This window comes from Quercus lobata, chromosome 12 (genome assembly GCF_001633185.2).
Source record: "Quercus lobata isolate SW786 chromosome 12, ValleyOak3.0 Primary Assembly, whole genome shotgun sequence".
Lineage (NCBI taxonomy): Eukaryota > Viridiplantae > Streptophyta > Magnoliopsida > Fagales > Fagaceae > Quercus > Quercus lobata.
The window spans coordinates 12,135,543-12,161,822 of NC_044915.1; the positions used below are offsets into that span (position 1 = coordinate 12,135,543).

A 26,280-nucleotide genomic window follows, 5' to 3' on the forward strand; every position below is an offset into this window, starting at 1 on the left:
TTTGAGAGTTAGGTTCGGAAAGATCGGGTAGAGAAGTGGAGAGATGGTGGTGGCTGGGGTTTGTCGTGAAGGAGCTTGGAAGCTTCAATTCTTTTAGATTCCAAAAGATCGAAGAGAGAGGGAGGTGTTTAGGTTGAGATCGGGTTAAGATAGAGATTCCGGTAAGAGGGAGGTTCAAGCTTGAGAACCACCATCTAAGGTGGTGTTGGAGCGGCGGAGATGAGCTGTGAGTGGTTGGCCATGGCTGGGCTTGGGGTTTGAAGAGAGATTGTTGAAGAAGAACAAGTGTGAGTGGTCGGCCATGGCTGGGTTTGGGGTTTGGAGAGAGATTGTTGAAGAAGAACAAGTGTGAGTGGTCGGCCATTTGATTTTTTTTTTCTTTGAACAAATTAGTAACCATTGTGGTGAAAGAGAGACAACAAGGCAAATATATATTTGTGGAGGTTGATTTGAGTTTGATTTTTCTGGGTCTATGTTCTTCATGTTGTAAATTGTGTTATACTTTGATTTTAATAAATTTCTTAGTACAGGCGCAAAAAAATAAGTATGAGGAAGAAGACGAAGAACTCTCTTTCTCTCATGGTTTTGCTTCATTTGATTTGTATTAGTTTTCTGGGTTTATGTTCTTCATGTTTGTGTATGTTCTTCATGTTTGTGAATGATGAGAAACCAATACCATATTTTAATCTTGTTTTTCTCTCTCTCTTTTTCTTTTTTTTTTTGTTTTGTTTTGTTTTGGGAGGAGAGAGACATAAAATGGGTGTAAAAAGACTTGTTTACCCCTCTTTTTTAACAGAGGTGGGTTACGGATTACTAACGGAGGAAATCACAGGCAGGTAAAGTGTCAAAATTGAAACCACGGGTAGGCACATAGAATTAGAGGCAAACCACAGGTGGGGAAAGTGTAATTATCCCATAATATTATTAGACATTTATTATAATTGTTTTTTTTTTATATGGAACTATATATTCTATCATTAAAATAAAATATGATGTATCAAGATTTTAATAGATAGTTAAAAAAGAAAATGATGTGTAATATATATATATATATATATTAAAATAATGATGTGTAAATTATAATAAAGTCTTAAAAGCTTATATGATAAATATTATGAAGTCAATTAAAAATCAAATCTTCAATAATATACGCGGAGAGAGAGAGAGAGAGAGAGAGAGAGAGAGAGAGAGAGAGATGACCAAAATGGGGGAATAACCAAATCTATAATTCTCGTAGGGGTTGAGTGGAAGAGGGGGAGGGCAAATCCATAGTCTATATATATATATATATATATAACCGAAGTCTTTGCTGGCACTACAATTTTCCACATCAGCACAATATTTAAAAAATAAAAAATATCTATATATATATATAAAACCGAAGTCTTTGCTGGCACTACAATTTTCCACATCAGCACAATATTTAAAAAATAAAAAATATCTATATATATATATATAAAACCGAAGCCTTTGCTGACACCACAATTTTCTACGTCAGCACAATATTTAAAAAATAAAAAATAAAAATAAAAACATTATAACTCTTCAAAACCCTAACAACCTTACCCATCTCTCAAGTTAAGAAATATAAAGTCATGGTTTCTGCAAACTCTCAAAATAAAAACATTATAACTCCTCAAAACCCTAGCAACCTTACTCCTCTCTCAAGTTAAGAAATACAAAGTCACGGTTTTTGCAAACTCTCTCTCTCCAGACGTAGGAAGCCCTAAACGCACGGTATAGCATTCAAGATCTACAACGAACGGTATAGATTTTAGCTTATAAAGTTCAGTTTTTGTAAGGTTAGTTTTGTTTATATATTAATTAATACATAGTACTTTGTTCACCATTGAATACTCAAATAATCAATTTCCAATTCAGTGTTCAAGAATTAAACCAAAATTCTAACTGCGCTATCTAAAATATTATTATTGGTATGAATTTTATGAAGTTGCGGTGTTCTGGAATTAAACCAAAATTCTTTTAAATTATCTATAATATTTTGTCCTCCGAAAATTTTCTCTCTTTGATTTTAGTATATTGTGTTTCTTAAGCTATAGAGAGATTTTCTTTGGTTTCTGCAAACTCTCTCTCTCCAGATGTAGGAAGCCCTAAATGCACGGTATAGCATTCAAGATCTACAACTCACGGTATAGATTTTAGCTTATAAAGTTCAGCTTTTGTAAGGTTAGTTTGTTTATAAATTTTGGTAGAGAAACATGTTCAATGTGGTACGGCTTAATAATCACATTAATAGCCAATAGTTAATACCATTTGCAAATTCAATTCATGGAGTTGCAATTTTCATTAAATCGTTCTATGGCTTGAAGCACTTGCATTTTAACAAATTGGACATGTCTTTAAAGTTCTTTTATTTCTTTGGGGGAAAAAAAAAAAGGAGAGGATATGTTAAAACTTGGCATCATCAACTTATAAGAGAGGATATGTTCTTAGATGGTAGGAATAGGACAAAATGGTTACACGTTTGTTACGCCTGACTGCCAAAAATTGCTCATAAAGATGTATGCACATGATCTACTTCCCTTTGCTTTTAGTGAAAGATTAAATGCACGCCAATGTTGAGATCAACCACTCTAAAAAAATAGTCTGTGCAATCATAAAATATTATTATTAGTATGAATTTTATGGAGTTGGGGTGTTCAGGAATTAAATTTTAAGGTTCAGTTGCACAATATGTGTAAATTCTTCAGAAGGCTATTTTAAATAGTAAGTCAATGTGTCTCTTACATTTGGGTATTAGTTAAAATTGTTTTCAAATGATTGTACCAATAAAGGTGAATGTGTATAAATTTTGTTTAACTATCCCGTGCATCGCACGGGTTAGCGACTAGTTATCATAATGGTTGAAGAGTTTTTGTGGGATAATGGGTAGTCCCTCCACCTTCCTCAACCCCCTTTGAGTTGCCCCAATTCAAAGTTATAAATATCATATTATAAATCTATTTAATTAGTTTGGTTATGAAAATTAAATATTTTATATCAATATATTACTTCGAGATTCCATTATATAACTTCGTATTGGTCAAAATAGGTAAATAACTTGGCATTTAAATCGATTTGTTTTAAGAAGGGTTAAGTGCATCAATCCTTGTAACTCAATTGGTATATTTTTGTGTTTTCAATTGAAACATTTAAGATTTAAATCTCTCATTCTCAAACTGCCGAATTAAAAAAAATTAAAAAAAAAATAAAGTATCAAAAGATGAGATTTACTATTAGGACAAGAATAATTATTTCCTTACAACATCTTCTATTCTCAAAAATATGGATTTTTATTCCTAACTTTTTTTTTTTTTAACTTTATTATTATTAACTTCATACAATATTACACAATTTCATTATGTTTCAAAAACTGTCTCATTATAAAATATTTAAATTTTAAGCTATTTAACCTAAAAAATTATACAAAAAATATGAATTTATGAGTCATATAATAAATAACATCAAATTGACACAAATTTGCCATGATTAAAAAGTGTAACAAAAAAGTTTTATCTAATAATAGAATTTTCAAAATATAAAAAGTAGGATGAAGAAAAAAAAATAAAGAAGCAATTTAATAATTTTGTACTTTTATTCTCAATGTCATTTTTGTTTTTTCTTTATTTCCCAATTTAGAAGAAAAACATTGATGGTTCGGTAAAACTCTCTATGCACTCTATTTTTATTTCCTCTCATTTTTCATTCCCACCAAGCCATAAAAAGTATTCAGATATTAAAAAAAAAATTCAGATTCTCCTCCCCTGTGGCATACGCCAAGTTTAGCATCCCCATTTCATTCCAATTTCCAAGAGAGCCAAGACAGACAAATAGACGTAACGTTGTCTTCCAAGCGAAGAGAGAGAGAGAGAGAGAGAGAGAGAGAAAGAATTCCACAGTTTTTGTGCATATCCATGGCAGACCACCCCGATGATTTAGACCAACTGCTCGATAGTAAGCCCACAACTCTCTATCACTCTTTCTCTCTCTCTCTGAAAATTGCGAATTGAATGACTTTGTTGTATCATTGCAGGTGCTTTGGATGACTTCCAAAACCTTAACCTCAAGCCTTCTGTCCAAAGGTTTCTACTTTCCTTCCAAAATTTCGCTCCAAAGCTCTGTTCTTTGATACCCATTTCTGAATATTTCATTTTCATTTACTTATATGACAGTGATAAAGAATCTATAGAGACCAAGCAAGAAGAGCCACCCGCTTTGCCCTCAGGGGTTCAAGGACTTGGCATGGGCTTGCCTGACTTGAGAAGCAAGAAAAAGGGTAAGCAAAAGGTTTCCAAGGAGTCCCATGTTTCTGAGGCGCTTGACCAGCTCAGAGAGCAGACTAGGGAGGCTGTCAAGGGGCTTGAGTCGGTGCCTGGTGCAAAACCCGCCGGAGGAGATCCTATGATGGAGGATTGGGTCAAGCAATTTGAGGAGCTTGCTGGCTCTCAGGTATTTTGTGCTTCAAGTTTTTTTCTCAATTGGGGTTTCTGGGTTTTGCTCAAATTTTCAAGCTTTGTGGTTGACTGTTTGATTGATATTCAATTCCTTGTTTGGGGTATGATTGGATTGTAAATTGTTATTGGGATATGAAATTGTTAAGTTTGCTGCTATTGTGTTGTGATTGGGAGTAGTGGGATTTTCCAATATGGAAGATGTTCAATCATTTCTCATACGACCATGTGGATAGTTTTCTTTGTAAAATATTGGCGTTGAATTTTGTTCCTTTGGTTTTTAGAAATAGGGTTTTAAGGGTTTTGGTTCAAAGTTTTGATTTTGTGATTGGTTGATTGTTTTTCCTGGTTTGACTAGGGTCTATATTGTGAATTGCCATTGTAGAGTTTGGTTTTGGGTAAAGGGGTTTTGATGTTTTGTTAAGAGTTCGGCATGTTAGTGTTATGATTCAAGTGTCCCATATGGAGTGCAAGTTTAACCATGTGTATATAAGCTCTTGGGCACTCTCCCCTTGCAAGCTGGTTTCAAGGGTGAGTTCTACCCATGGGTTTGTATCAGTTAGTATAGCATGTTCATAAGAAAACTGTATGTTTGGTTCAGGGAGTTCAATTATGATTGTGCCAAAAGCTTGTTGTCAACTCTCAATGTGTTTTGTGGTGGTATATAATCATTGCATATCGTGTGGGAAGATAAATTTTTTACTTTATAATCTTATTCTGAATAGGGACTCCTTTCTATCATAAAAAAAGTTATAGGGAATATTGCAGGACTATTGTGCAGTGTTCTCATAATGTGCTAACGTATACATTTGTTCAAACGGCAAATCATTGGTGGAAGACTGCTCAAAGTAAATTGTTTCCCATGGTGTGTGGTCTACTATTATTTATTTATTTTATTTTTTTTTTAAATAAGAAGAAAAAAAAAGTGGCTTGCCTTGTATGTTGTATGATGAGGATTTGAAGACATAGGTGAGCTATAGGAGAGGTTGGGTTTTCTTTAATAGCTTTATCCTGTGGTAGGATTGATTGAGATATGTCAAAGTGAGTTCAAAATTTTTTCAGGGTTTTGCAAAACTTTTATCATCATGTTTTCATGTTGTATGAAGATCTCTTTGGTACTGATGTCATAATGGTGTGTGTGTCACTGTCACCCAAAACTGTTGATATACTCTCACTGTCCTATAGCTACGGAGTTGTGGACTGTGGTGTTCGGATTATTTTGAGTTCAATGGGTTATGCCAAAGAGAATTGTGGGTTTGTTTGGATGTCATTGAAATATGGTTATATGGAAACCGTTCATCATTGTTTAATGTGGTGCATTTGGTGGGAACATAATGGTAGAAGTTTTGAGAGACCCCAAGGGCATTAAAGTCATTTAATCCTCATGAATTTCAAGATCTTTAAATCCGTATACTCACATCTTATTCAGCATTCGGCATCCTCATCTTTCAATTTTTCATAAAACACCCAGTTCATCTTCTTGTTTGTTTTACTGCAGGACATTTAGGATCCTTAGCCTTGCAGATATTTCAGGCCTTTGAAGAAGAAACTTTAGCCAATTATTTTCATGATTTTTTTCTTATTTAGAGCAATATAATTTTTTTGGGGTAAATACAATCATAAATTTTATTTCTATATATATATATATTGGATAAGTAATAGAAGATAAATATATCAGGAAAAAAAAAAGTCACCCAAATATACAGGAAATATATTGTGGTGAAACAATCGGTTACAAAAATTGCTTAAATCTAATAAATCAAAAATAGGAAAGAAATAAAAATTATGATTGTCTTTACCCCAAAAAAATTATATTACTCTAAAAAAGAAAAAAAAATCATGAAAATAATTGGCTAAGGTTTAGATTTTCATGTATTTCTTGGACTGGGAATACTAACTGACAGCTCCTCAATTTTTAAACACACACTTGTACTTCGTTAAATGGTCAGAGACGTCTTAAAGAGTTAGACTTCGATATTGATTTGAACTGAATCGGAGATAAGTTTAACCATATAATGGGTTTGAGGAAATTTGACAACATTTCTGAATTTTGGGTGACACACACAACATTATGTTTCTAGAATTGTTTGAAAAATTGAATTGGCTGGGTTGGTAAGCAAGTCTATTTGAATTGCACCTGAAGTAGGAGAACAATAACTTCTAGGAAGCACAGATACTTCATTTGGTGTCGTACTTGTACTTGTACCCATACCTGTGCTTCCTAGGGAAGGGCTAGTAAGGGCTAATTTTTCAAAAATTGTTGTGTCACCATTTCATATCCGTTCCTGTGCTTACTAGACAAAAAGAAAGTTTAGTGGTTCAGATGCAAAGTTTCTGCCAGAAGATTTTGTAATGTGAACCAAAATGGATTGAGACCAGAAAATATATTCTGCTAGTCAGATCATTGCTTCTCATTTCATGCCATTGCATTTTGCGGTATTGTAGAACCTGAAATTATGATTCCATAATAATAATGTGGAGACCATATTAATAATATGTTTTCTATCATATTAGTTTTCAAATATTTCCAAATATTGGTAATCATGTAAGTTTAAAATATATTGAGAATTGAGCATTAAGCACTCTTGTTTTGTGTCTCTCCAGGACATGGAATCTATTGTGGAGACCATGATGCAGCAGCTTTTGTCTAAGGAGATTCTTCATGATCCAATGAAGGAGATAGGAGAAAGATATCCAAAGTGGTTAGAAGATCATAAAGCAAGCTTGAGCACAGAAGATTATAATCGTTTCTTCCACCAATATGAACTCATAAAAGATCTTAATGAAGTTTATGAAAATGATCCTACTAACTTCAACAAGATTGTTGAGCTCATGCAGAAAATGCAGGAATGTGGCCAACCACCAAATGATATTGTCCAAGAGCTTGCTCCTGATTTTGATTTAGCTAGTCTTGGACAGATGTAAGTGTTCTGCATTATTAGTTTTGGAAAACTTCCTTGAATGTTAATTTTTCATCAAATGCAAATTATTAGAATAGAATGACACTAGGAAAGAAGTTTCTGATAGATATCTTGTACAATATTAAATTTCATGAATTAGTTTGTTCTGTACTACACGAGCTGATATTTGTTATAGATACTCTGATGAAGAGTGAAATATTTCTGAAATTAGTTTCTTCGATGGGTTTGTCTTCTGAGTCTTTTTATATGGGGAGGAAGGGAGAAGGGGCGCTCCGGGGGGTGAAGGGACTTGGGTGCAAATTTGAAGGCTTAATACTGTTTACATGAGCTGAGGGAAGTCCTGCATTTTAGTTGTGTTGATGTATATATCCATCGGATCATATGGTTTCTTCTTGACAATATTTTTCCCTATAAAGTTCTGCAACAGTTGGTAGTGTTAGCATGTTAGGTGCATTATCTCGCTGTGTAACTTGCCTGCATCATAGCAGTTCCCATTGTTAGTCTAGCTATTATATCAACTGACAAACCACGTTCTTCTTTTGCAGATCTCCAGAGATGCTTGAGTCCCAGCCAAATTGTTCCATAATGTGAGGCCAGGTCTTCCATCTTGTAGCATGTCCCTCTTGCTGTTTAGTTTAGCTATGGATATATTTATTTTTTAAACATTGTGAGAAATAAATTGGTTTCACCTAGATTACGATCGCTTTATTCTCTCAGAATTAGATGATGAGATGTTCAATTTCAGGGCTTCAGCATTGATTCATTGCAAAACTTGCATCTGATCTGACTCTGTAACTAGAGCCAAAATCTTGGTTTGCTTTCAGTAATTTGTTCGTCTTTGGAGTAACTAATAATTACTCACCCTAGCAAATGGACATCTAGTAGTCAGAGTTGGTCTCATTTTTCTTTTCTCCAAAAAACAATCATAAGTCCTTTTTTTTTTGTGTGTGGATATAATAGTGGGGGAAGGAGGATTTAAACTTTAGGTGTCTGTTGAAAACACGACGAAAGTGTTACTGCCAGTTGACCTAAGACATTGGCAAAATTGAAGAGGTTAAAAATAACACTCTCTATCTCCTTCACAAGTAACGTTATTTCTTTGCTAACTTTTCACTAAAAAAAAATTTTACTTTCCTCTCATTCCCCCTATTATGCACTTCCAATGTCAAAGCTTTGAACTTAAAGAAAGAAAGAAAGAAAGAAAGAAGAGGCTTGAAACATTGGTGGAGTGTCTATGATGAGGGAAGTTATTATCATGAGTGACTGTAAAGTATATATTTCTCTCAACTTCACCGAAAGTAAAAAGAAAAGAGGTGCTGGTCTAAAGAAAATAAAAAATTTGACCACTGAGTGGAAATTACACACCAAATTTTGGGCAGACAAAACACTATAATTGAAGTGATGAACATTGGATTTATTACAATTATGCAAACATTATATATAGAATGAATGAATGAACTTCCTAGGGAAAAAAATTAGAGAAAGAATAAATGAATATTGGTTTTTCAAGTAATCAATTGCTTCAACTATGCTAAAGTGCTAACTATCTGACGGTGCGATCCAATGCCTTCCGTTGACGAAACTCTTGACGAGGAATGGATGGGCCAACGTGAAATTTAACTCAGGGGCCCATGATACTCCTTTCAAGGTCTCAGCTCCCGGGCCCCAACATTTGTACACTCCCATAAACACAGTCCTGAAAGATAGTAAATCCACTGTTAATAACACCCCCCCCAAATCTTTTTTTTTTTTTTTTTTTTTTTTTAAATCCAACTATATTGGCTTAATGCAAGTTGCTACATTCGAAATTAGAATAATTTAATACAACAATACAATGGAGCAGGGACAGACTTCAGTCCCATAGATTAATGGGTCCTAATAGAACATTATTACTATAAGACCTAGGAAAAAGATAAAAAGGGGAATTAATATTTTTAATTATACAAACTCTAGCCTAGTAAAAGCACCAATAATATGTTTTGTGAAGAAAAATCTCATCCTACAAGGCTACAACTATTGACTTTTTTTGAGCTTTCAAGTGTTTCAACGACATAATTTGTTGACTAATTTTAGTGCCATGATGGGCTTTATCAGCACGCACTTGTGGCTACAAAAGGACACATCTCTTTTTGTTCCCCCACCCCACCCCCCTTAAATTTAGCCTTTTTGGTCCTCAAAAATCATGAGGATCAAACTTCAAACCCCATAGTGACTTGCTGGATTTTTAAACACTGTGGACCGAACCCACAAAGCCCAAGAATCAAAATGGGGGGGCCCTAGTGATGAACTTGTCAAAAAGGCATTGCTGGGCAGTGGGGCTCCCTAAATTTATTAAAATCATATCGACCATAATCAATGGGCATAATTGAGAATTAAGAAATGACAGTAAAGATGGAGCAACAAAAATATGGTGTGGGGCCTCATGAATGATTACCTGTTGTTGTTGTTTATGTTGTTGGTGTGGTCCCAGTCATCCCAGCCACCATGTGCAACGACATCGTCGAAGTACGTGTAGGAGTAGACAATTCTGGCATACTTGCCCATGGCTCGGCCCACGTAAAGTGGTCCTGTACCCGTGACCCTGCACCGGACAAATGCGAAACCCGTCTTCTCATCCTCCTTTTTTCTGAATTGTGCCGCTATGGATCCGAACCTTGTGGCTATTGAATGTAGCTCACAGTCCTGTGCCAATCAATCATTATTTTATAGCGGAAGAAAAAAAAAAATATACAGATTATAAATTACGCCTTTAATTTTGACAGGATTTTAATTTACTTCTTTAGTTTTTTCCTCCAATCCCCTAATTTAGCCCCACAAAATTATAATAAAAAAAAAAAAAAAAAAACCTCAATGAGTCAAGTAAATAATACCAATAATAATGAATTAAAAAAAATGTAATAGCAGAGAACACTATTTGGCCATGCACAATGTAGTCTAATTATTGATTCACACTCTTTATGTGAAATGTTTTACATAATATCTATATCTTCAAATTAAGTATCCACATTTTATGTATGATATAAAATAGTATGGATGTTATTTTGGATTTAAAACAATCAAAGCCGCACTATTTAGTCATTAGTCATAAGACTTGTATTGTCAGTGCCACTTCAAAATTTTGATTCAGCTGAAGCCATCACCTGCATGTAATGAAAAACGTGCTTCACGCATCAATTGCATGTGATGGAATCGTATTGGAGCATTGTTCATCACTTTCTTGGTCTTTTTTCTTTTTCTTTTCGGTAGACAACTACCCAACTCCGTACTGCTTCTTATGAGTCACTTCATGAGAGGCTATACCTCTAATTTGATAGACTATGCATAGTATTATTAAAAAAAAAAAAAAACTACGCATAATAACATGTGGTGTGGGACATGCATCGTATATATGACTGCATTCTATTGTCAAAATTCATGCAGGTATGAATTATATTAAGTAATTAATTCAATCCCATGGATCCCATTTATCCACTTTTTAAATATAAAGGGCATTAACCAAATCTAGATGCCATACCGCATACTTCATGCCTACTTTCTATTTTAAAGCATGGATAGCACATGCTTCATTAGCGGGAAAAAAAGAGGAAAAATTGAACTTTTGGTTAGAAAAAAGTTTTCTCCCTTTGAAGCACAACAGGGAGCAGAAAAATAGCTGACAGCCTTTTCACCTTTTGCTATGCTCGGCTGACTATAATGCTCATCTCCATAGAATAATCTTAACAATCAGCTTTATGTTATATATAAAATTTTTTTCCTTTTTCTTTTTCAGCAAACAGGTATGTACTAGTAGTTTAAGCTTGTATGGATAATCCTATTCTAAGTTTAGCAATTAAGGCATGGTTACCTTGTACATGGAGCGTCCATTTCCAAAAATGAAGTCTATGGAACCCTCAATGCGACACTCCTTGAAGTAATGCCGGCCAGTGTCGTCGCAAAGGGTGTCTTGTGCACCATAGAATCCACAGCCGGCGAAGTAGGCCTTATCCCCCGATATCCGAAACGCCACCGCTTGTCCTCCCTCCTTGCCCGGCATTGGTGCTGGTGCTGTATTCTGCAGCAATAGACACAATCATTTAATTTACGTACACACACCAATTATCACATTTTACATATGTAATCATATTATTAAGGGACACAAAATAGCTATACTTAACTATACATGCATCATCAAAAGCATCATTAGAAAATTAAAGAAGAACGAGCAGCAATGAATGCACTCTCTCCCTTTACAATTAAGGACAAAACATACATGAGTCAGCCCAAGTTGTATGTATATGCACTTTAGATTTCACAAAATCTAGTAGTGGCAGTATGGTATTTTTACTCTCAAGAAAAATTGAAAGAGAGAAAGGAAATGACAAATCTTGAACAGTACTATACCTTGAAGCTAATGTTTCTTGCAGAAAAATAATTGGCAAAAACTGAGACAGAAGCAGTTCTGTAAGTACGCAGCTGTTGGCCATTGGGGCCACGGTCACTGGCTCGGTCGTGCCATTCAATCACTGTCACGTCCCTCCCCGCTCCTTCAAATGTTATGTACGGCTTAGTCACGGGCACCACTACCTTCTCTCTGCACCCCCCACCACACCATATCATTAGCAATCAGATAATAATCTACTCCCCCATTTGATTACCATTTTGAAAGCATCTTCTCACTGATCTATAAAATAATCCATTCATTCTAACAATAACCTTTCTCACCATTTTTTCACAATGTTTAGTGGTCGGTGCATAATGAAAGTGTTGTTAGCAGTGTACCAGTTATAAGTGACATACTTCAATTGCAACAAAAGTCAAAAGTTATGAAAAAAAATATATTATGTTTTTTAACACTACTCTAATAGTAATGATTTTGAATATAATTTTTTAACAATTTTTTTTGACAATTAATATGTTGGATTAGTGTCAAATAAAAATGATGTTGATAGACTAAGTGAAAGTGGTGTTATTTTAATCACAACATGCTTGTATTTGTAGTCCTACAAAATGTTATATCTTTACTATTACTCTAATTATAAAATGCTTAACAAGTATTATTTTGTGTTAAAATTTTTAAAAAAAAAGAAAAAAAAGAAAAAAAAAAGGCTTAAACTGTAAATAATTGGACAGTCCATTAATTAGGACTTTGCCTCATGAACATTGAACAGAGATAATTGATTAAAATCTTCTCCTTCACTTCTTTTTTTCCTTAAACTCCTTAAAAGAGAAAAGAACAAGAAAAAACAAAACAAAACTGGACAAACCAAGCGATAATAGCACAAAAAGAGCGGGACCAATGCAAAATATGATTACATGTAATTTCCGGCACTAATCTGAATGACAACGTTCTCCGTATTATTAATTGGGACAGAATCAACGGCGGCTTGGACCGCCCGGAAATCTCCAGACCCATCAACGTTAACGGTGATGACACGGTGGCCGATGGGTCCGACCCACTTGTGGTGGTGCTTGGTTGAGCTTGTAGAAGCTGTGCCATTCATAGAACTGAGGAGGCTACGGTATGAGTGAAAGCTTGTAACAGGTAAAGACGCATGAAATAAGAGACTGAAAATGAAGAAGAAGAATGAGACGAGGAAAGAATTAAGAGCAGCCATTAGAACAGCATTAAATGCTAATAGAATAGAGAATAATATATACTCAGAAATCAGATTGAGAATAGAGTGATAGAGAGTGAGTTGATAGAAAGAATGTTTTTGACGTTGGATAGAGAGGGTTTGGTTTGCTTGGAGATCGAGTTCAAGGCATATATATCAAACAAATATAAAGAGAGAGACACAATTATAATCTGAGTATCTTACTTTATTTTTAGCACAATGCATTTCGGTCTCTCTAACGGTCATTTTTTTTGCTTCCCTCGCTTTTAGGGTATCTTATATGGCTAGGCTTTTATTGTGGTATTTTTGGCTGTCATCGGACACAAGTCTCTATGTGGGTCATCATCTTTTTGGCATTGCACCACTCGTGAGAATTAACAATTAAGATATATGCATCCTATTCCTACGTACTAATAATATATAATTCCGAGTTTGTCAATTTATATGAATTAATTCCACTCTAGGTTTGTGAATTTATGGCTAAATTTTCATTAAGTTATTTCAGACAGTAGAATGATATGGGAAAATGCAAAAAGAACCATATATGCCAATCAATGGGTCGCAAAGTCGCAACTTCTATAATTAAATTAATTTTTTTTTTCCTTTATCAATCATCAAACGTACGGCAGCGGCCAATAGTAAGATTCCTTTTGGTAGACAATATGTCAAATTATTGAGCAATTTCAAAGTTTGTCTTTGATAAACGTCTAGCTTAGTTAGGGCTAGAGACAAAGAATATACACATATATGCAGGCTTTTACTCTTTTCAATGGCTCTCTACTTTGGGGTCATTTCAGTTATAACGTTGCATTCCTGACATGTGGTTTTTAAGGTTATATTTAGGACCAGGAATTTTTTAAGTTTAATAAAAATCACTTCAGGTTTCACTAAATGGAATGTTCAAGTAGAAGAATCAAGAATGGCAGGGTCACCGGTCAGATAACATTTCAAACACGAATTTAATTATTTCTGGACCACTAAATTAATGAGATCACAAAACATATTGTTGAGAACAAAGTGAAAGACTTCTCTTAAGATTTGTGAACATCAAGGTTTGGTATGGAACTAAAATCAAAGGGATCCATAATTGTGACATTGGCATAGAATTCGTTTGGGAGTCAAAAGCTAGGTTTTTAAAATCAAACAGTTCAAAAAATAAAAAAATCAGATAAATTTAGGCTATGTTTGGGTTATCTCATATAACTCAGTTTTCATCACTTATTTTCACTTTTTTTGTGAGCCCCATCACATCTGGTTAAGTTAATGCAATTAAGTTTCTTTCCAAAGCAAACTTTTATGCAAAGTAGTTTCTCATGGCATGGTTTTTACTTCTATGTAGTTAAGCACTGGTTCAAAGTAGCATAGTTTAATGTGTTTATTACACTGGTAGCCTGTGTGTGTTTGCGATAGTAGTGATTGGTGGTGGGTTTGCAAGGAAACTTGTAACTGTTGTTGTCGTCATCTCTCTTCTTCATCTTTTTCTCTATTTGTGATATGTACATGTAATTTGGTTATTTTGGAGGTCGATCAATAGGTGTAATTAGGATTGTATTTGTATATACTAGGACTATTCTTTTATCTTTAAAAATAAGATATAATAAAATTCTATTTCATACTGTAAAAATAATGTTTTGTATATAATTATTATAAAAATCATATCTTAATCTCATCATTTCCTATGCTTCAACTTCATGCTAAATTGATTAATGTGAAGGGAAAATTTTTAGATGCAAAGAATATACAACAAAACCTTATTGCTTATAATTTGCTTTTGTAATGTGGTGGGACCTATCTGAGGTGAATGATTATGAGATGGCCTGAAAAAAATCACTTAATGTTTTTGGAGCCTCTAGCACTACTCACGTAAATGGTGTTTCCATTAAAATCTACCCGTGAATTCAATGCCCCAAAAGTTTGTGTAACATTAAGTGAAAAAAATCACTTAATGTTTTTGGAGCCTCTAGCACTACTCACGTAAATGGTGTTTCCATTAAAATCTACCCGTGAATTCAATGCCCCAAAAGTTTGTGTAACATTAAGTGAAAAAAATCACTTAATGTTTTTGGAGCCTCTAGCACTACTCACGTAAATGGTGTTTCCATTAAAATCTACCCGTGAATTCAATGCCCCAAATGTTTGTGTAACATGTATGCAACATCCTCTCCCGGTGAACACATAAGTGAGAATCTATCCCATATAAAAGGGATTTTGCAAGCAAGTTATACATATATAACACCTCCCAAAGAGCGATCGAGGGTTCACGCTTTGTAGTATAAGGTGCCCTATTAAGGGTTTTTTTGGATAATGTTTTGTGAATTTAAGCCTAACTAAAATCTTATTAGTTTTAGTTAATTCAACTAATAAAATTTCTTGTCATCGAATAAGAGATTTGAAGTTCAAATCTCGCTGACACCAAAAATTTATTGGTGTTTTAGCATAATAAAAAAAGCAATTATCATAAAGTGAACGCTATAAGTTGAAATCCTATCATATCTATTAAAAAAAAATCTTGTAGAGAAATTGATCTTAAAAATTATTCTCTTCTGTTTTTTCCCCTTGAAAACTTACTTGGAGATATATCCTTTCTCTAATTTATTTCGCCAATGCATGGTCCATTTATTCACCACCACAAGGCCCACTCATAGCCGATTGAGCTTCGATCACATCATCATGCGCAAATAGCTGACCTATAAGAGCCACTATTTTTGTTGAGCTAAAAAAGAAGAGAGAGAGAGAGAGAGAGAGAGAGAGAGAGAGAGCCACAATGATCAGTCATCTTTTTTGCTTCCGTAGTGACCACCACTCCTATAAATCACCCATTGGTTTTCTCCCTTCCACCACCGTCGTTTAAATCTCTCACTGTTACCAACAAAATCCCTCTCTCTCTCTCTCTCTCTCTCTCTCTCTCTCTCTCTACTTCTTGTCTCTTTCTCTTCTTTCCTTATGCTATTGGTCCGTTTCTTTCATTATACTTCTTATCTTCTCTCCCTGCGGTGCTAGTTTGTTTCTTCTCTCTTTTTCCTTTTTCTTGGATATTTCTCTTCATAATTGTTTTTTTTTTTTTTTTCCTCTGTGAGATAGAATTCTATTTTAACATAATTTAAGTATATATGTGTGTGAAAGTCTTTTCTGGAGATTTGAATCCTGACCCTTGCCCCCCACACACAGCACAAACACTTATATTCGTAAAGTGACAATTGTGCCAAAAACGCATGGTGGTCCTTGTTTTAATGTTAAGTGGACCTAATGAGTAATGACGTTAAGGTAATTAAGATCATGATTAGGGTTTTGTTTGGGACATTTGCGAAATTATGGAGTTTTAAATGTCTCATTTGAAGTATGGATTTTAATATGTAAAAAGTTAATATGTCACAAGTATAAAACTCCTAAGGGTTTTTTTTGGGGTACCTTCCCCTGAATAATATTCTCATAATATTTACGAAATCACCATCCAAAACTAAAAAAACGAGAACAAAAAACAAATTCGGATTGTTTTCTGCAAATTGTTTTGCAATGCAATTTTGAGAACAAAATTTTTAAATTATATGTTTTTGAAAACAGGTTGCCAAAGAAGAAAAATTTAGGTGGCCATCCCCTAATTTTTCGTTTATAAATCAAGAAGAAAACTGTTTTATAAAGTATGCTCTAATCTGCTTGGTTCCATCCTAGCTAGCTCAAACGGTCACCATGCGCAACATCCAAAGGTGGTGGTGCACACCACCCATGATGGGCCCAGTCATGGCACAATATATTTTGTATACGACCTTATCCTCCGTTTTCTGGTCCCTGGTGCAGTGGGGACACACCTTTTGAAAAAAAAAAAAAAAGGGTAACAGTTTTCCGAACGTTGGAACCTGAAACGAAACCTCTTCCCTTGAATCCCTTTCCCATTTGGGTATGAGACAAAAAATGCCCAGACTCTTACACAGATTTGACTTTTATGACGAAAGTGCCCCTCTATAGCATATAATCCCAAAGTCACTCATTTATGATGATTGTAATGATCATAGGCAAAGGGCCCCACAGACACACAGTGCAAAAGATGCACTGCCTTAAATAATGTTTTGATTTTTTTGGTCAGAGACCGCATAGATAGGATAGCTAGCTTATTGCGAGAGTGTGCAGTCCGTTAAGTTGTCGGCAAATGAAATTAGAGCCGTACCTTTAAGGAGTATGCCAAATGCTAAATATTTGACACATTTGACACATCAAATATTATTTGACTCCATTTATCAGATGTGTCATATCTTATATTTTTTGCAACAAACTACAGTAGAGTCACAAATTTACCACGGTATAGACGGGTGTGGCATATGGATTTATTATTATTTTTATTTCTTTTTCTCTCTCATCTCTCCGTCAGTCTCACCCTCAAACCCCAATTCTCTCCTCTTTCTAACCCCAATTCTCTCCTCTCTGACCCCAACCCTCATTGCTCTTCCACACCGACGTTGACGCTGACGATCGAGTCTAGGATCGAACTTAACAACGAGTTGGATGCTAAAGACACGTTCTTTAGCGAAATCAAATCCCCAAACGAAGTGGATATTTCACCATCAAGCGCATCCGATGAAAGATTTAAAGACTCGAGGTATGCATTTAGTGTAACCGAAGTGGGTATCTTTCCTTTGAGCTTATTAGCTGGGTTTGGTTTCGACAGAGATGGGTGGGTTCGGTTGGGAGTAATGTCGGTGTGGGTCGATGATGTCGATGTGGGAGTAATGTCGGTGTGGGTCTGTTGTGTGGGTCGGCGATAACGATGACGACGATGAAGATGGTGGGTTTGGAGTCTGGGTTGACTTAAATTATGAAGGTTTTTGGGTTTGGAAGTGGGTGTGGGTGTGGGTGAGGGTGTGGAGGCGGTGGGTTTGTCGGGGTTTGTGGTTGAGGTGGTGGTGGTGGTGGGGCTTTCGATTTGGTGTTGGTGGGCTATGGGTTTGTTTTGAATTGTGTTTTGGGTTGTGGAGGATGTGGTGGTTGTGTGGTGGTGGCAGCAGTGTGGTGTCTATTGATTGTGTTTGATTAGTTGTAAATATTATTTTAATGTGTAATAAATATTATTTTAATGTATAGAATTGAATGATAAAACATCTGATAAATGAGATGTGGTAAAATAATAAAGTACGTCTTTGGTGTGGCAAAATAACATAATTTTTATAACAGCTGCTACGGATGCTCTAATACTTGGGACATATAAAAGTGTACAATTTTGTATTACAACTCGTCACGTGGTAAATTGTGAGTGGTGGAGATGTGATGATGGGTCATGTGAAGACACAACTTCACCACTCACAACTTGCCACGTGGTGAGTTGTGGTATAAAATTGTGCACTTTTATATGTCCTAAGCATTACTCATATTTAATTGTTGACTATTGGTTCGAGTAAAAAAAATATGGCATAGATGTAGACATGTTTTGATGCAGGTTCTATATATATATATATATATATATAGATCCGTGTTCCTTGCTTAATCATTGTACTACATGGGCGCTTGCCGGAATTGGGATCTGTACGGGGCCAATTTATTAGTCTTTTTATTCTCTTCTGGACTACACGACTGAGCATTGAGCATTGTCCATTCATTGAGTATTGTGATTGTGAGTTTTACCGATTGTGTCTTTGATCCAGATAGTTAGACAGTTTGGTAAGAGAGTTTAGGTATTGCTTTTTAAAATAATGTAAAACATAAGTTTTTTAAAAAATGGTGTAAAACAAGTACTCATAATGAAAAAAAAAAAAAAAAGTTTATATCATATTTCTAATAGTATATATTCTAAAGTGAAAAATAGTTGAGTGTTTGGAATGAGTATGTGTTTTTTTGGAAAAAAGAAAAGAAAAAAAGTGTATTTTATGTGTTGTCAATATCATATAGGTTGAGCCGTGGGCTCTTAGAGATGGTCTCAACATGTGCTTGAATATGCAAATTAGTGCTCTTGAAATTGATTTGGATGCAAAAGTAGTTGCTGATTTGATGTGTAATACCAAAATCTTGAATATTGATAATGCTTTTATTGTGGCTGACTGCAGGCTTCTTATCTCCCAATTTTCTCAAGTTAAGGTATCCCACTACTACCGTGAAGCTAACCGGTGTGCCAATGCTCTAACTAGATTAGGATGCTCACAAGTCCTTGATTTTATGTACCTCAATTTCCCCCCCCCCCCCCTCCTTGTATTTTGAATGTTTTTCTTTTTGACTTGTATGGGCTGACTCAATTATTTTTATCATTTTAGAATGAAATTTCTTTTCTTAAAAACCGGATATAATGAGTTTAATTTTATTATATTATGGAGATGTAATGTTATTTTTTAATTTTTTAATGTAGCACATCAATTGGTTTTAATGAGATTTGAGTCTAAGTCCTTTAGTTTACAACAAAAGACGAATAAACATGATTATGAGAAATTAAGAGCCCGTTTGTTATAATTGTTTAAACAACAGTTTTCAATGTTTAAACAATATTATACGTATTTTCAAACGGGACCTAAGCCCCCCAACCCACCCCTTTCCTCCTACACGTATTTTCAAAAAATACAAATAACATTACTAAAAATCTCTTATCAAACAGGACCTAAGCCCCCCAACCCACCCCTTTCCTCCTTGTCTCTAAGTTTCTTATTTGAACCTCATTCCTGACATTAGTAACGGTATAAATAAATAAATAAATGAAAAATAGCCATTATAAAGAAGTAATTTAATTTTGTACAAGACCAAATGGCCTATTGCATTTTCTTGTTATACTGAACATTCTCCTATATTCAACTGTCACTCTTTCTACTAACGCTACCAAATATTGCTTAGCCAGAAGGCAAGGAAGAAAATGAAAACAAAGAGCTAACGAATGTTGACACAATTCACAAAAAAGCAGAGCCAGAACAATGCAACAAATTTAATTATGAAAATCATGTATAATTACATTGCCAATGTTCCCTTGGGAGTGTGAAATATGTCCCCCCTCTGGCTTAATGCATGGAAACAATTTGAGTGCCCCAGAAAACCACGAAAGCCCGTGCAAAACAAATTTCTGTCCCATTTCTATCCACAAGCATCTTCAATATCAGTTCATTTTGGCCAAAAAGAGTGCCTTCTTAGTCTCAGGTAATGAAGCATTCAGAGCAGTATCTGTTAATATAACTTGTTAAACCCAGAAGGTGGCGCAGATTCACCCAATTTTGGAAAGAAAGCATCCCTTTCAAGTGAGACTTGAAGGCTTGTCATTATCTTAACAATTGATATCCACAAGAATGGTGCACTACAAAATGCATATCCAAATACCGCTAGAGCTCTTACAACCCCATCAGGGTACCAAGGATATGCCATGACCAAAAGGGTCCCAAAGAACCCAATCCACGGGATCAAAACCGCTATCATTGGTAGTAAAAATGTATTAATTGCTACGGAGCAAAGCGTGAAAGAGCCAAACAAGTAAAGGGTCCAGCCTAGTATTGGATGAACCGTGTGAGGGATAATGAAGAAGGGTAATACATAAGAGGCAAGAATTGACCACACTGCTATCATTTTGAGGCCTGTTTGTATTAAGAAAATGTTCTTGTCAGATCGCCGGTAGCACAACTTGGAGAAGTTTGGCCGTGCCATACGAGTCATTGCTAGTATTCCTAGATAAATTACAGATTGGATAATTACCACAGGCATCTCTGCAGCATACCTGTATAAAAAATTTGTGTTACAGTTATTTTTAACTATTTCATGGAATGGCAGTGTATGAACTATGAAAGAGGCAAATTTTTTGAAATAAGGTAGCAAAATATTAGGTGTTACGCAAGAGTTGATATATGTCCAAACGAAATATGGAGGAAAAAAAAGAAGCATCATCAGCATGCACCTGAACCTTACCCAAGAGTTTGGCGACGTTGTTCGTGCCATGAAATGCCTAATGGCAGGACAGGCCATGACCACCAATACCATGGCTTCAACAATGGTGCACCTGGAAATGTAATGACACTGTTGGGTCCACAGGGTACACTCCAGCGGAGTCTAAGATCTGGAGCCAACAAAAGATTAAACTGCATTAAGATAAGTACAAAACTAACAAGTGCATTATTTGAAGGAGCAGTGTGCAAGAAGAATTAATAATTGAAGTTTAAAGTATGGAAATCGGAGACATTTCTTTGTGAATTACGTACAATAGTAAGAAGCATCCATTTGATAGCCCAATGGAAGTCTGTAAGTTCCATCGAGTTTGGTGCCGTTAAGTGGTGGATGGAACATTGGTCGATCAAGCAAATTCGGGTAGTAGCTGCAGATAAAACCCTGGTCTGCACCATCTGGATTCTCTCGTCCAATCTCCAACTCATGAACCATGTCATTGAATACTTCCTTTGATGGCTGTAATAGCAGATTCACAATAACATGCATTAAAACAATTGAAATGCCCTTTTTTGGTTTTTGGAAAATTATATATTAGTTAGAGAAGTCACTGTAAGATTCCAAACAAATTCAAAAAGGAAATTAACATCAAGGACCAGAAGCCATCCAAGCATTATTAGGCTTCTAAAAGGGTTGTAGTCTGGGAAAGTATGTTAAATTTTAACAACATAATCTCTAGTCCTTTTCAATCACTCCCTTAGTTGTGTCATGTTTCATAGAAAAAATATGATCAAATTAATCTTGAAATAGAAACTAAGATGTTATTTTTCAGAAAATATTTCTTACAAAAATGGGTATGCTTTTAGAAACACATTTAAACAAAATTTAAGCGAGAACTACGATTTACCTGCAAGACAAAGAGGCCAGTATGAAAGTAGCAAGGGTTGATAAAGACTGCACAAAACTGTCCACATTGGAACAACTCATCAGTCTTTTGAAGAAAGAGATTATCAGCATCGAGCATGACGACCCTGTCATACTCTACCAGGCTCCATGCATAGAGTTTGTTCAATGTCAACTTGAATCTAAAATCAAAATTGGACTGATCTCTGTATGGATTTCTCAAATTTTCAACACTCACCACCTTTGCCCCATCTTCCTGTTCCCTAGACCACAAAAACATAACCGGTCACTTCATTTCCAAAAACCTTTTGCATGTTATTGCTATGCCTTTCAAGGTATAGAACACAAATGAAAAATATATCACCAACCGAATTTGTTTCACTAAGAACATAATAAATTTAATTATATAAATTGTATCATATAAACAAATCTTTCTAACTATCAACAAATATCAAAACTACAATTTGACAAGCTCTCAGTAGATCAATTTAAGATATGACTTTCACTTGTTTGTAGCAGTGTATGGTTATATGCAATCTAGAAAACACACATAGCAGAGGTTACAAATCTTATATGAGCTGCTGATTGTATGTTTCTTGAATTCAACCTAACCTCAGAATTTAATCGAATATTTAATAAACTGTAGAATTATCCAAAAATGCAATTCTAGGGACAGAATCATTACCCAAATTTTTATAGAATTTGGAATTTCACTTCTTTTATGTACTTCACAAATTTCATATTTCATAGGCTGCTTTTTTTTTTTTTTAATTATTATATTGGATATCCAGATTCCAGACAATTGAAGGTACCTATATTAAAAAAATAAACCTATGTTTGGACATGGTACCTTAGGTGACTATCTCAATTGGATGATCAAAATTTAGTAAATTTACTGCTCTGGCCCAAGACTAAATTAGCTGTCAAATTTTATTCAGGAACTGACAAATGGAAGGGGTAAATTAATCTTTGGACAATTTTTTTTATTTTTTATGTTGGATCCATGACTCCTTTATGGAGCGTTATGTTAAACTTGAATGCACCATCATGCCCAATAGAATTGTACACACAAAAATCGTACATATAGTAGAAAGTAGAAACCCACTGAAAAAGGAAAAAGGAAAAAGTTCCCAGAAATTACCTAGAAATTACAGAATTATTGGATGTGGTCAGTCAAATCGTGCACCCATCAATTTTTTCCCCTTATTTTCAACCCATAATAATTAATAACGTGGTGAGGCAAATTACTTAAAAAGATAGGTCGGGAAGGTTCAGTGTCTTAACACTATGTTTAGGAGATAAAAAAAAGAAAACAGAACAGTATGAAATGAATGGATCACAAAAGAATAAAATGGAAAATAGTTTATCTTCTTTAGTGCGTGTTTGTGAGTTATATAAAATAGGCATAGTTTAGCGACAAAATTGATTGTATCCTAAGGTTACAACCTTATTCAATAAAATAAATATTACTATATATTTTGAAAATCTAATCGTTGAATTACATGTTCTTTACGCTTATAATACATGTGTCAAATTTTGAGTTAATCGGATATTATTTATTATATGATTTATAAGCTTACATTTTATGCATAATTTTAAACTATAAAAACTTACAATTTAAACAATTTATTGATAACATAGCTATTAATCTTTAATTTTCTAGAAATTTTGCAAACATAGAGGATATAAAAAGAATATGTAATTCAACGGTGAATTTGTCAAAATTCATCTCCAATAAAAAGATATTAAGTAATGTTGTAATCTTAAACTACAACCAATTTTGTAACTAAACTTTGTCCATATAAAATCAACAATGAAAGTAGGGGAGGGAGGAACTCCTTTACATCTATATCATTCACCTTTTATTTTTTTTTTTCTCATAAAATGGACAATCAATACTTTATCTTTATTATTTCATTAAAGAAATAAGTCTTTTTTTCTCATTGCTATGATGAATGCATAGATAGGAGAGCATTCCCTTATTTTTGCTAGTGCACCTAATATATTAACACCCTTATCGCTCATATAAAATGAACCCCATGTGTCAAACCTAGTAGGTGAGAATGAGACTTAATTCTTATGTGAAAGAAATATTATTTATCATATATGGAAAAATGATATTGCTTAGTTCTCATCCACCATGATGATTTGTATGTGTCTAAATTGCCCCGAGGGTTTGAATTTTTCTTTTCGGGGGTGAACTGAAAACTTGGAACTTATATGATTATACCCTCTAAAACAATCAAAAAAAAAAAATCAGTAATGGCACCCTTATTGCCTACCTATCACGTGGAAATTTCTATTTTTATTTAAAAACCAAACAAGTCATGATGAGAGAAGAAACGAGAAAGAAACGGCCCATCACAAACAACGATGTTTTTATTGAGAACAACGTTTCTTGTTCCCTCCACCGAAAAACGAGGACTCAGCTCACAACAGAAAAAAAAAAATCAAAATTTTACTAGCATTCCTACCGTTCAACAAATCAAAATCAACCAACCACCAAGAAAGTCTTTGCTCTCTCCAGTTTTCCCTACTTTTAAAAACGCTTCCCAAAAAATAAACGCAAAATTAAAACTATTAAAAACTGACCCACCCCATCATGTACCTTACGTGCCATGCTGTGATTCGACAAAGTTGTTCTCATCTAAAAGGATAACAATTTGGAAACTCTTTATCATATTCATATCTCTGCTACACTTCAATTTTTGATAATGCGCTGGACGCGAGTAGTGGACAACAGAGAAAGTTATGACTCAACTTTGGTTTCATTTTTATTATTATTTATTTTATTATTCTTATCACAACTAGTCGATTGGTGATAGAAAAAAGTAATGAGTATGACTAAATGAGTCCTAAAAATAATCATCTACCATTCATATAGACCAATTCATCAATTTATATATAACAAAGAATGGTCTTAAAAATCACTTTCATGTTTGCACACCTATGGCTGGTTTGGACCGTTGGGTACTTTGGTTAGATTCCAGTTTCACCTACACTGCTCTGCTGGCTTTGGCAAATAATTCCAAAGGGGTTCATTTTCATATTTCTATCCTAAACTACGCCGAGGGTCCACGCGGCGCACTTTAGCTCAGAAAGAAGACAAAGAAGATGGTGCGCACGAAAGTGCAAAAAAAAATTAAAAATTAAAAATTAAAAAAAAGAAAAAGAAAAGGGTAAAGTGATAAGAGGAAATTTGGAGAGACTTACAGTGCTCGGACCCATCGGCGAGGGACGTCGAGGGCGGCAATGACGACGAGATCGGCGTCCACGTTGAGGTCGGCGAGCGATCTCAGCATGACACGTGTCGCCACGTAGAACTCGTAGTCCCTCGGTGTTCCCATGTACAACATCGTCGCGTACGCGTTCCTCTTCTTTTCAGTAGGAGACGCCGTCGTTTCTTTCACTACCGATAACACCACCACCACCACCACCCAAACCAAAAACCCAGCATCAAACTTTCGCTTCTGTCTCTCTCTCCGACCCATTTCCACTCTCGAAAAAAAAAAAAAACTTTTTTTCTTCTTCGAGCTTATTTGGTCGTCAAAGAAATATCCAAGTATGTGATATTATCTTTAATGGAATCTCAGCATTTAATGTGGTGGGTCTCCAAGGCTGCACCGTACCAAACGGTACCTTTAGCTTTTTGCGAATATTTTCAAACAAAGCGAGAGAGATAGGGAGAGTTTTTTTTTTTAGGTGGGTGTGTAGAAAGTAGACACTAGAAACTAGGAACAACTGGGCAAGGAAAGGCTGATTTTCCGAGTTATAAAACTAAAATAACTATAAAAAAACAACAACAACAACAATAGGCTATTTTTGTTTACTACTACAATTTTTGGAGGTTTTTGATTTAACGGAGTTTTTCTGTTGGGTTGGGCTGCCTTGAGATCTCAAACGCAGGGCTTTTTTAATTAAATGAGAAAATTTTACGGTTGTACCTATAAACGAGTGCAACGATGTTACTGGAGTAGGCCGGATAAGAACTAAGAAGCCGGCACAGAATGGAGAGAGATGTTTTTAGAGCTAAGTTAGGATTTATAATTTATTTATAGCCTATGGGAGGGAGCTTTGGTGTCGGAGCCACTTTTAGAGAAGTAGAAAAAGATGGAATAGTGTTCATGAAGCGCAGTTGACAAAATTGAATATTTTTTATTTTTTTTTTGGGACTGAATTACCCCCTTAATGTGAGAAATGGCCTGCCTGGTCAAGCTTACTTTTACTTCCCTTTTGCGTGTTGTGGACTGGGCTTTGTTGATTCTCGATGTGAATGACAGCTGACAGAGCCCACAGCAATTCAAGGGCTACTACTAGACCACTTCCACAAGTAGTAGAGTATTGTTTTATCTTTCTACTAAGACTTTTTGAAAGAAAATGACTATGAAGATAAAGGACCAAACGGCAATATTTTATCTATTTGTAGCAGAAGACCTTTTTCAAATGGAGTCCGGTTAATGCACCCATTAAGTTTTTTATTTTTAAACATATTTTTTTGAGAATTAAAAAAGTTGTTATTATTTTTTGAATTTTTCAATTTTTTTTTAAAATAAAAATTAATGTGTACCCACATTAATAAAATCC

At 34.8% G+C, this 26,280-nt stretch overlaps 3 protein-coding genes across 5 annotated transcripts; 1 reads left to right on the top strand and 2 right to left on the bottom strand.

The window, feature by feature from the left end:
• Window positions 1–3,706: 3,706 nt before the first annotated feature.
• Window positions 3,707–8,219, top strand: LOC115972639 (peroxisome biogenesis protein 19-1-like). Its single transcript, XM_031092974.1, has 5 exons — window positions 3,707–3,954; window positions 4,034–4,082; window positions 4,173–4,449; window positions 7,056–7,372; window positions 7,918–8,219. The coding sequence occupies exons 1-5, from the start codon at window positions 3,915–3,917 to the stop codon at window positions 7,961–7,963; spliced, it is 729 nt and encodes a 242-aa protein (XP_030948834.1). The 5' UTR covers window positions 3,707–3,914; the 3' UTR covers window positions 7,964–8,219.
• A 522-nt stretch (window positions 8,220–8,741) lies between these two features.
• LOC115970722 (probable pectinesterase 68) lies at window positions 8,742–13,143 on the bottom strand. Its single transcript, XM_031090317.1, has 5 exons — window positions 12,665–13,143; window positions 11,753–11,942; window positions 11,217–11,423; window positions 9,807–10,054; window positions 8,742–9,068 (listed from the first exon to the last, which is right to left on the bottom strand). The coding sequence occupies exons 1-5, from the start codon at window positions 12,964–12,966 to the stop codon at window positions 8,912–8,914; spliced, it is 1,104 nt and encodes a 367-aa protein (XP_030946177.1). The 5' UTR covers window positions 12,967–13,143; the 3' UTR covers window positions 8,742–8,911.
• A 6,658-nt stretch (window positions 13,144–19,801) lies between these two features.
• On the bottom strand, window positions 19,802–25,829 carry LOC115972001 (putative glucuronosyltransferase PGSIP8). 3 transcript variants are annotated; one of them, XM_031092133.1, is made up of 5 exons: window positions 24,910–25,829; window positions 21,701–21,959; window positions 21,111–21,312; window positions 20,821–20,968; window positions 19,802–20,632 (listed from the first exon to the last, which is right to left on the bottom strand). In XM_031092133.1, exons 1-5 carry the CDS (start codon window positions 25,185–25,187, stop codon window positions 20,092–20,094), a joined length of 1,428 nt encoding a protein of 475 aa, XP_030947993.1. In that variant the 5' UTR covers window positions 25,188–25,829; the 3' UTR covers window positions 19,802–20,091. The 3 variants fall into 3 exon arrangements, with proteins under 3 accessions (XP_030947993.1, XP_030947995.1, XP_030947994.1); XM_031092135.1 differs by having other exon boundaries at window positions 21,701–21,952; window positions 24,910–25,023; XM_031092134.1 differs by lacking the exon at window positions 24,910–25,829 and adding an exon at window positions 24,305–24,457 and having other exon boundaries at window positions 21,701–21,952.
• Between the last annotated feature and the right edge of the window lie 451 nt (window positions 25,830–26,280).

What these genes read in the sequence shown, in the direction of transcription:
- LOC115972639 (XM_031092974.1), top strand. Translation starts at nt 3,915, where the DNA reads ATGGCAGACCACCCCGATGATTTAGACCAACTGCTCGATA. An exon ending in AGGAGCTTGCTGGCTCTCAG is followed by an intron (nt 4,450 to 7,055) that starts GTATTTTGTGCT and finishes GTGTCTCTCCAG; the next exon opens with GACATGGAATCTATTGTGGA. An exon ending in TTAGCTAGTCTTGGACAGAT is followed by an intron (nt 7,373 to 7,917) that starts GTAAGTGTTCTG and finishes CTTCTTTTGCAG; the next exon opens with ATCTCCAGAGATGCTTGAGT.
- LOC115972001 (XM_031092133.1), bottom strand. Translation starts at nt 25,187, where the DNA reads ATGGGTCGGAGAGAGAGACAGAAGCGAAAGTTTGATGCTGGGTTTTTG. An exon ending in CGCCGATGGGTCCGAGCACT is followed by an intron (nt 21,960 to 24,909) that starts GTAAGTCTCTCC and finishes TTTGTGGTCTAG; the next exon opens with GGAACAGGAAGATGGGGCAA. An exon ending in CTGGCCTCTTTGTCTTGCAG is followed by an intron (nt 21,313 to 21,700) that starts GTAAATCGTAGT and finishes CTGCTATTACAG; the next exon opens with CCATCAAAGGAAGTATTCAA.
- LOC115970722 (XM_031090317.1), bottom strand. Translation starts at nt 12,966, where the DNA reads ATGGCTGCTCTTAATTCTTTCCTCGTCTCATTCTTCTTCTTCATTTTC. An exon ending in ATTAGTGCCGGAAATTACAT is followed by an intron (nt 11,943 to 12,664) that starts GTAATCATATTT and finishes TGGGGGGTGCAG; the next exon opens with AGAGAAGGTAGTGGTGCCCG. An exon ending in ATGGACGCTCCATGTACAAG is followed by an intron (nt 10,055 to 11,216) that starts GTAACCATGCCT and finishes TGATTGGCACAG; the next exon opens with GACTGTGAGCTACATTCAAT.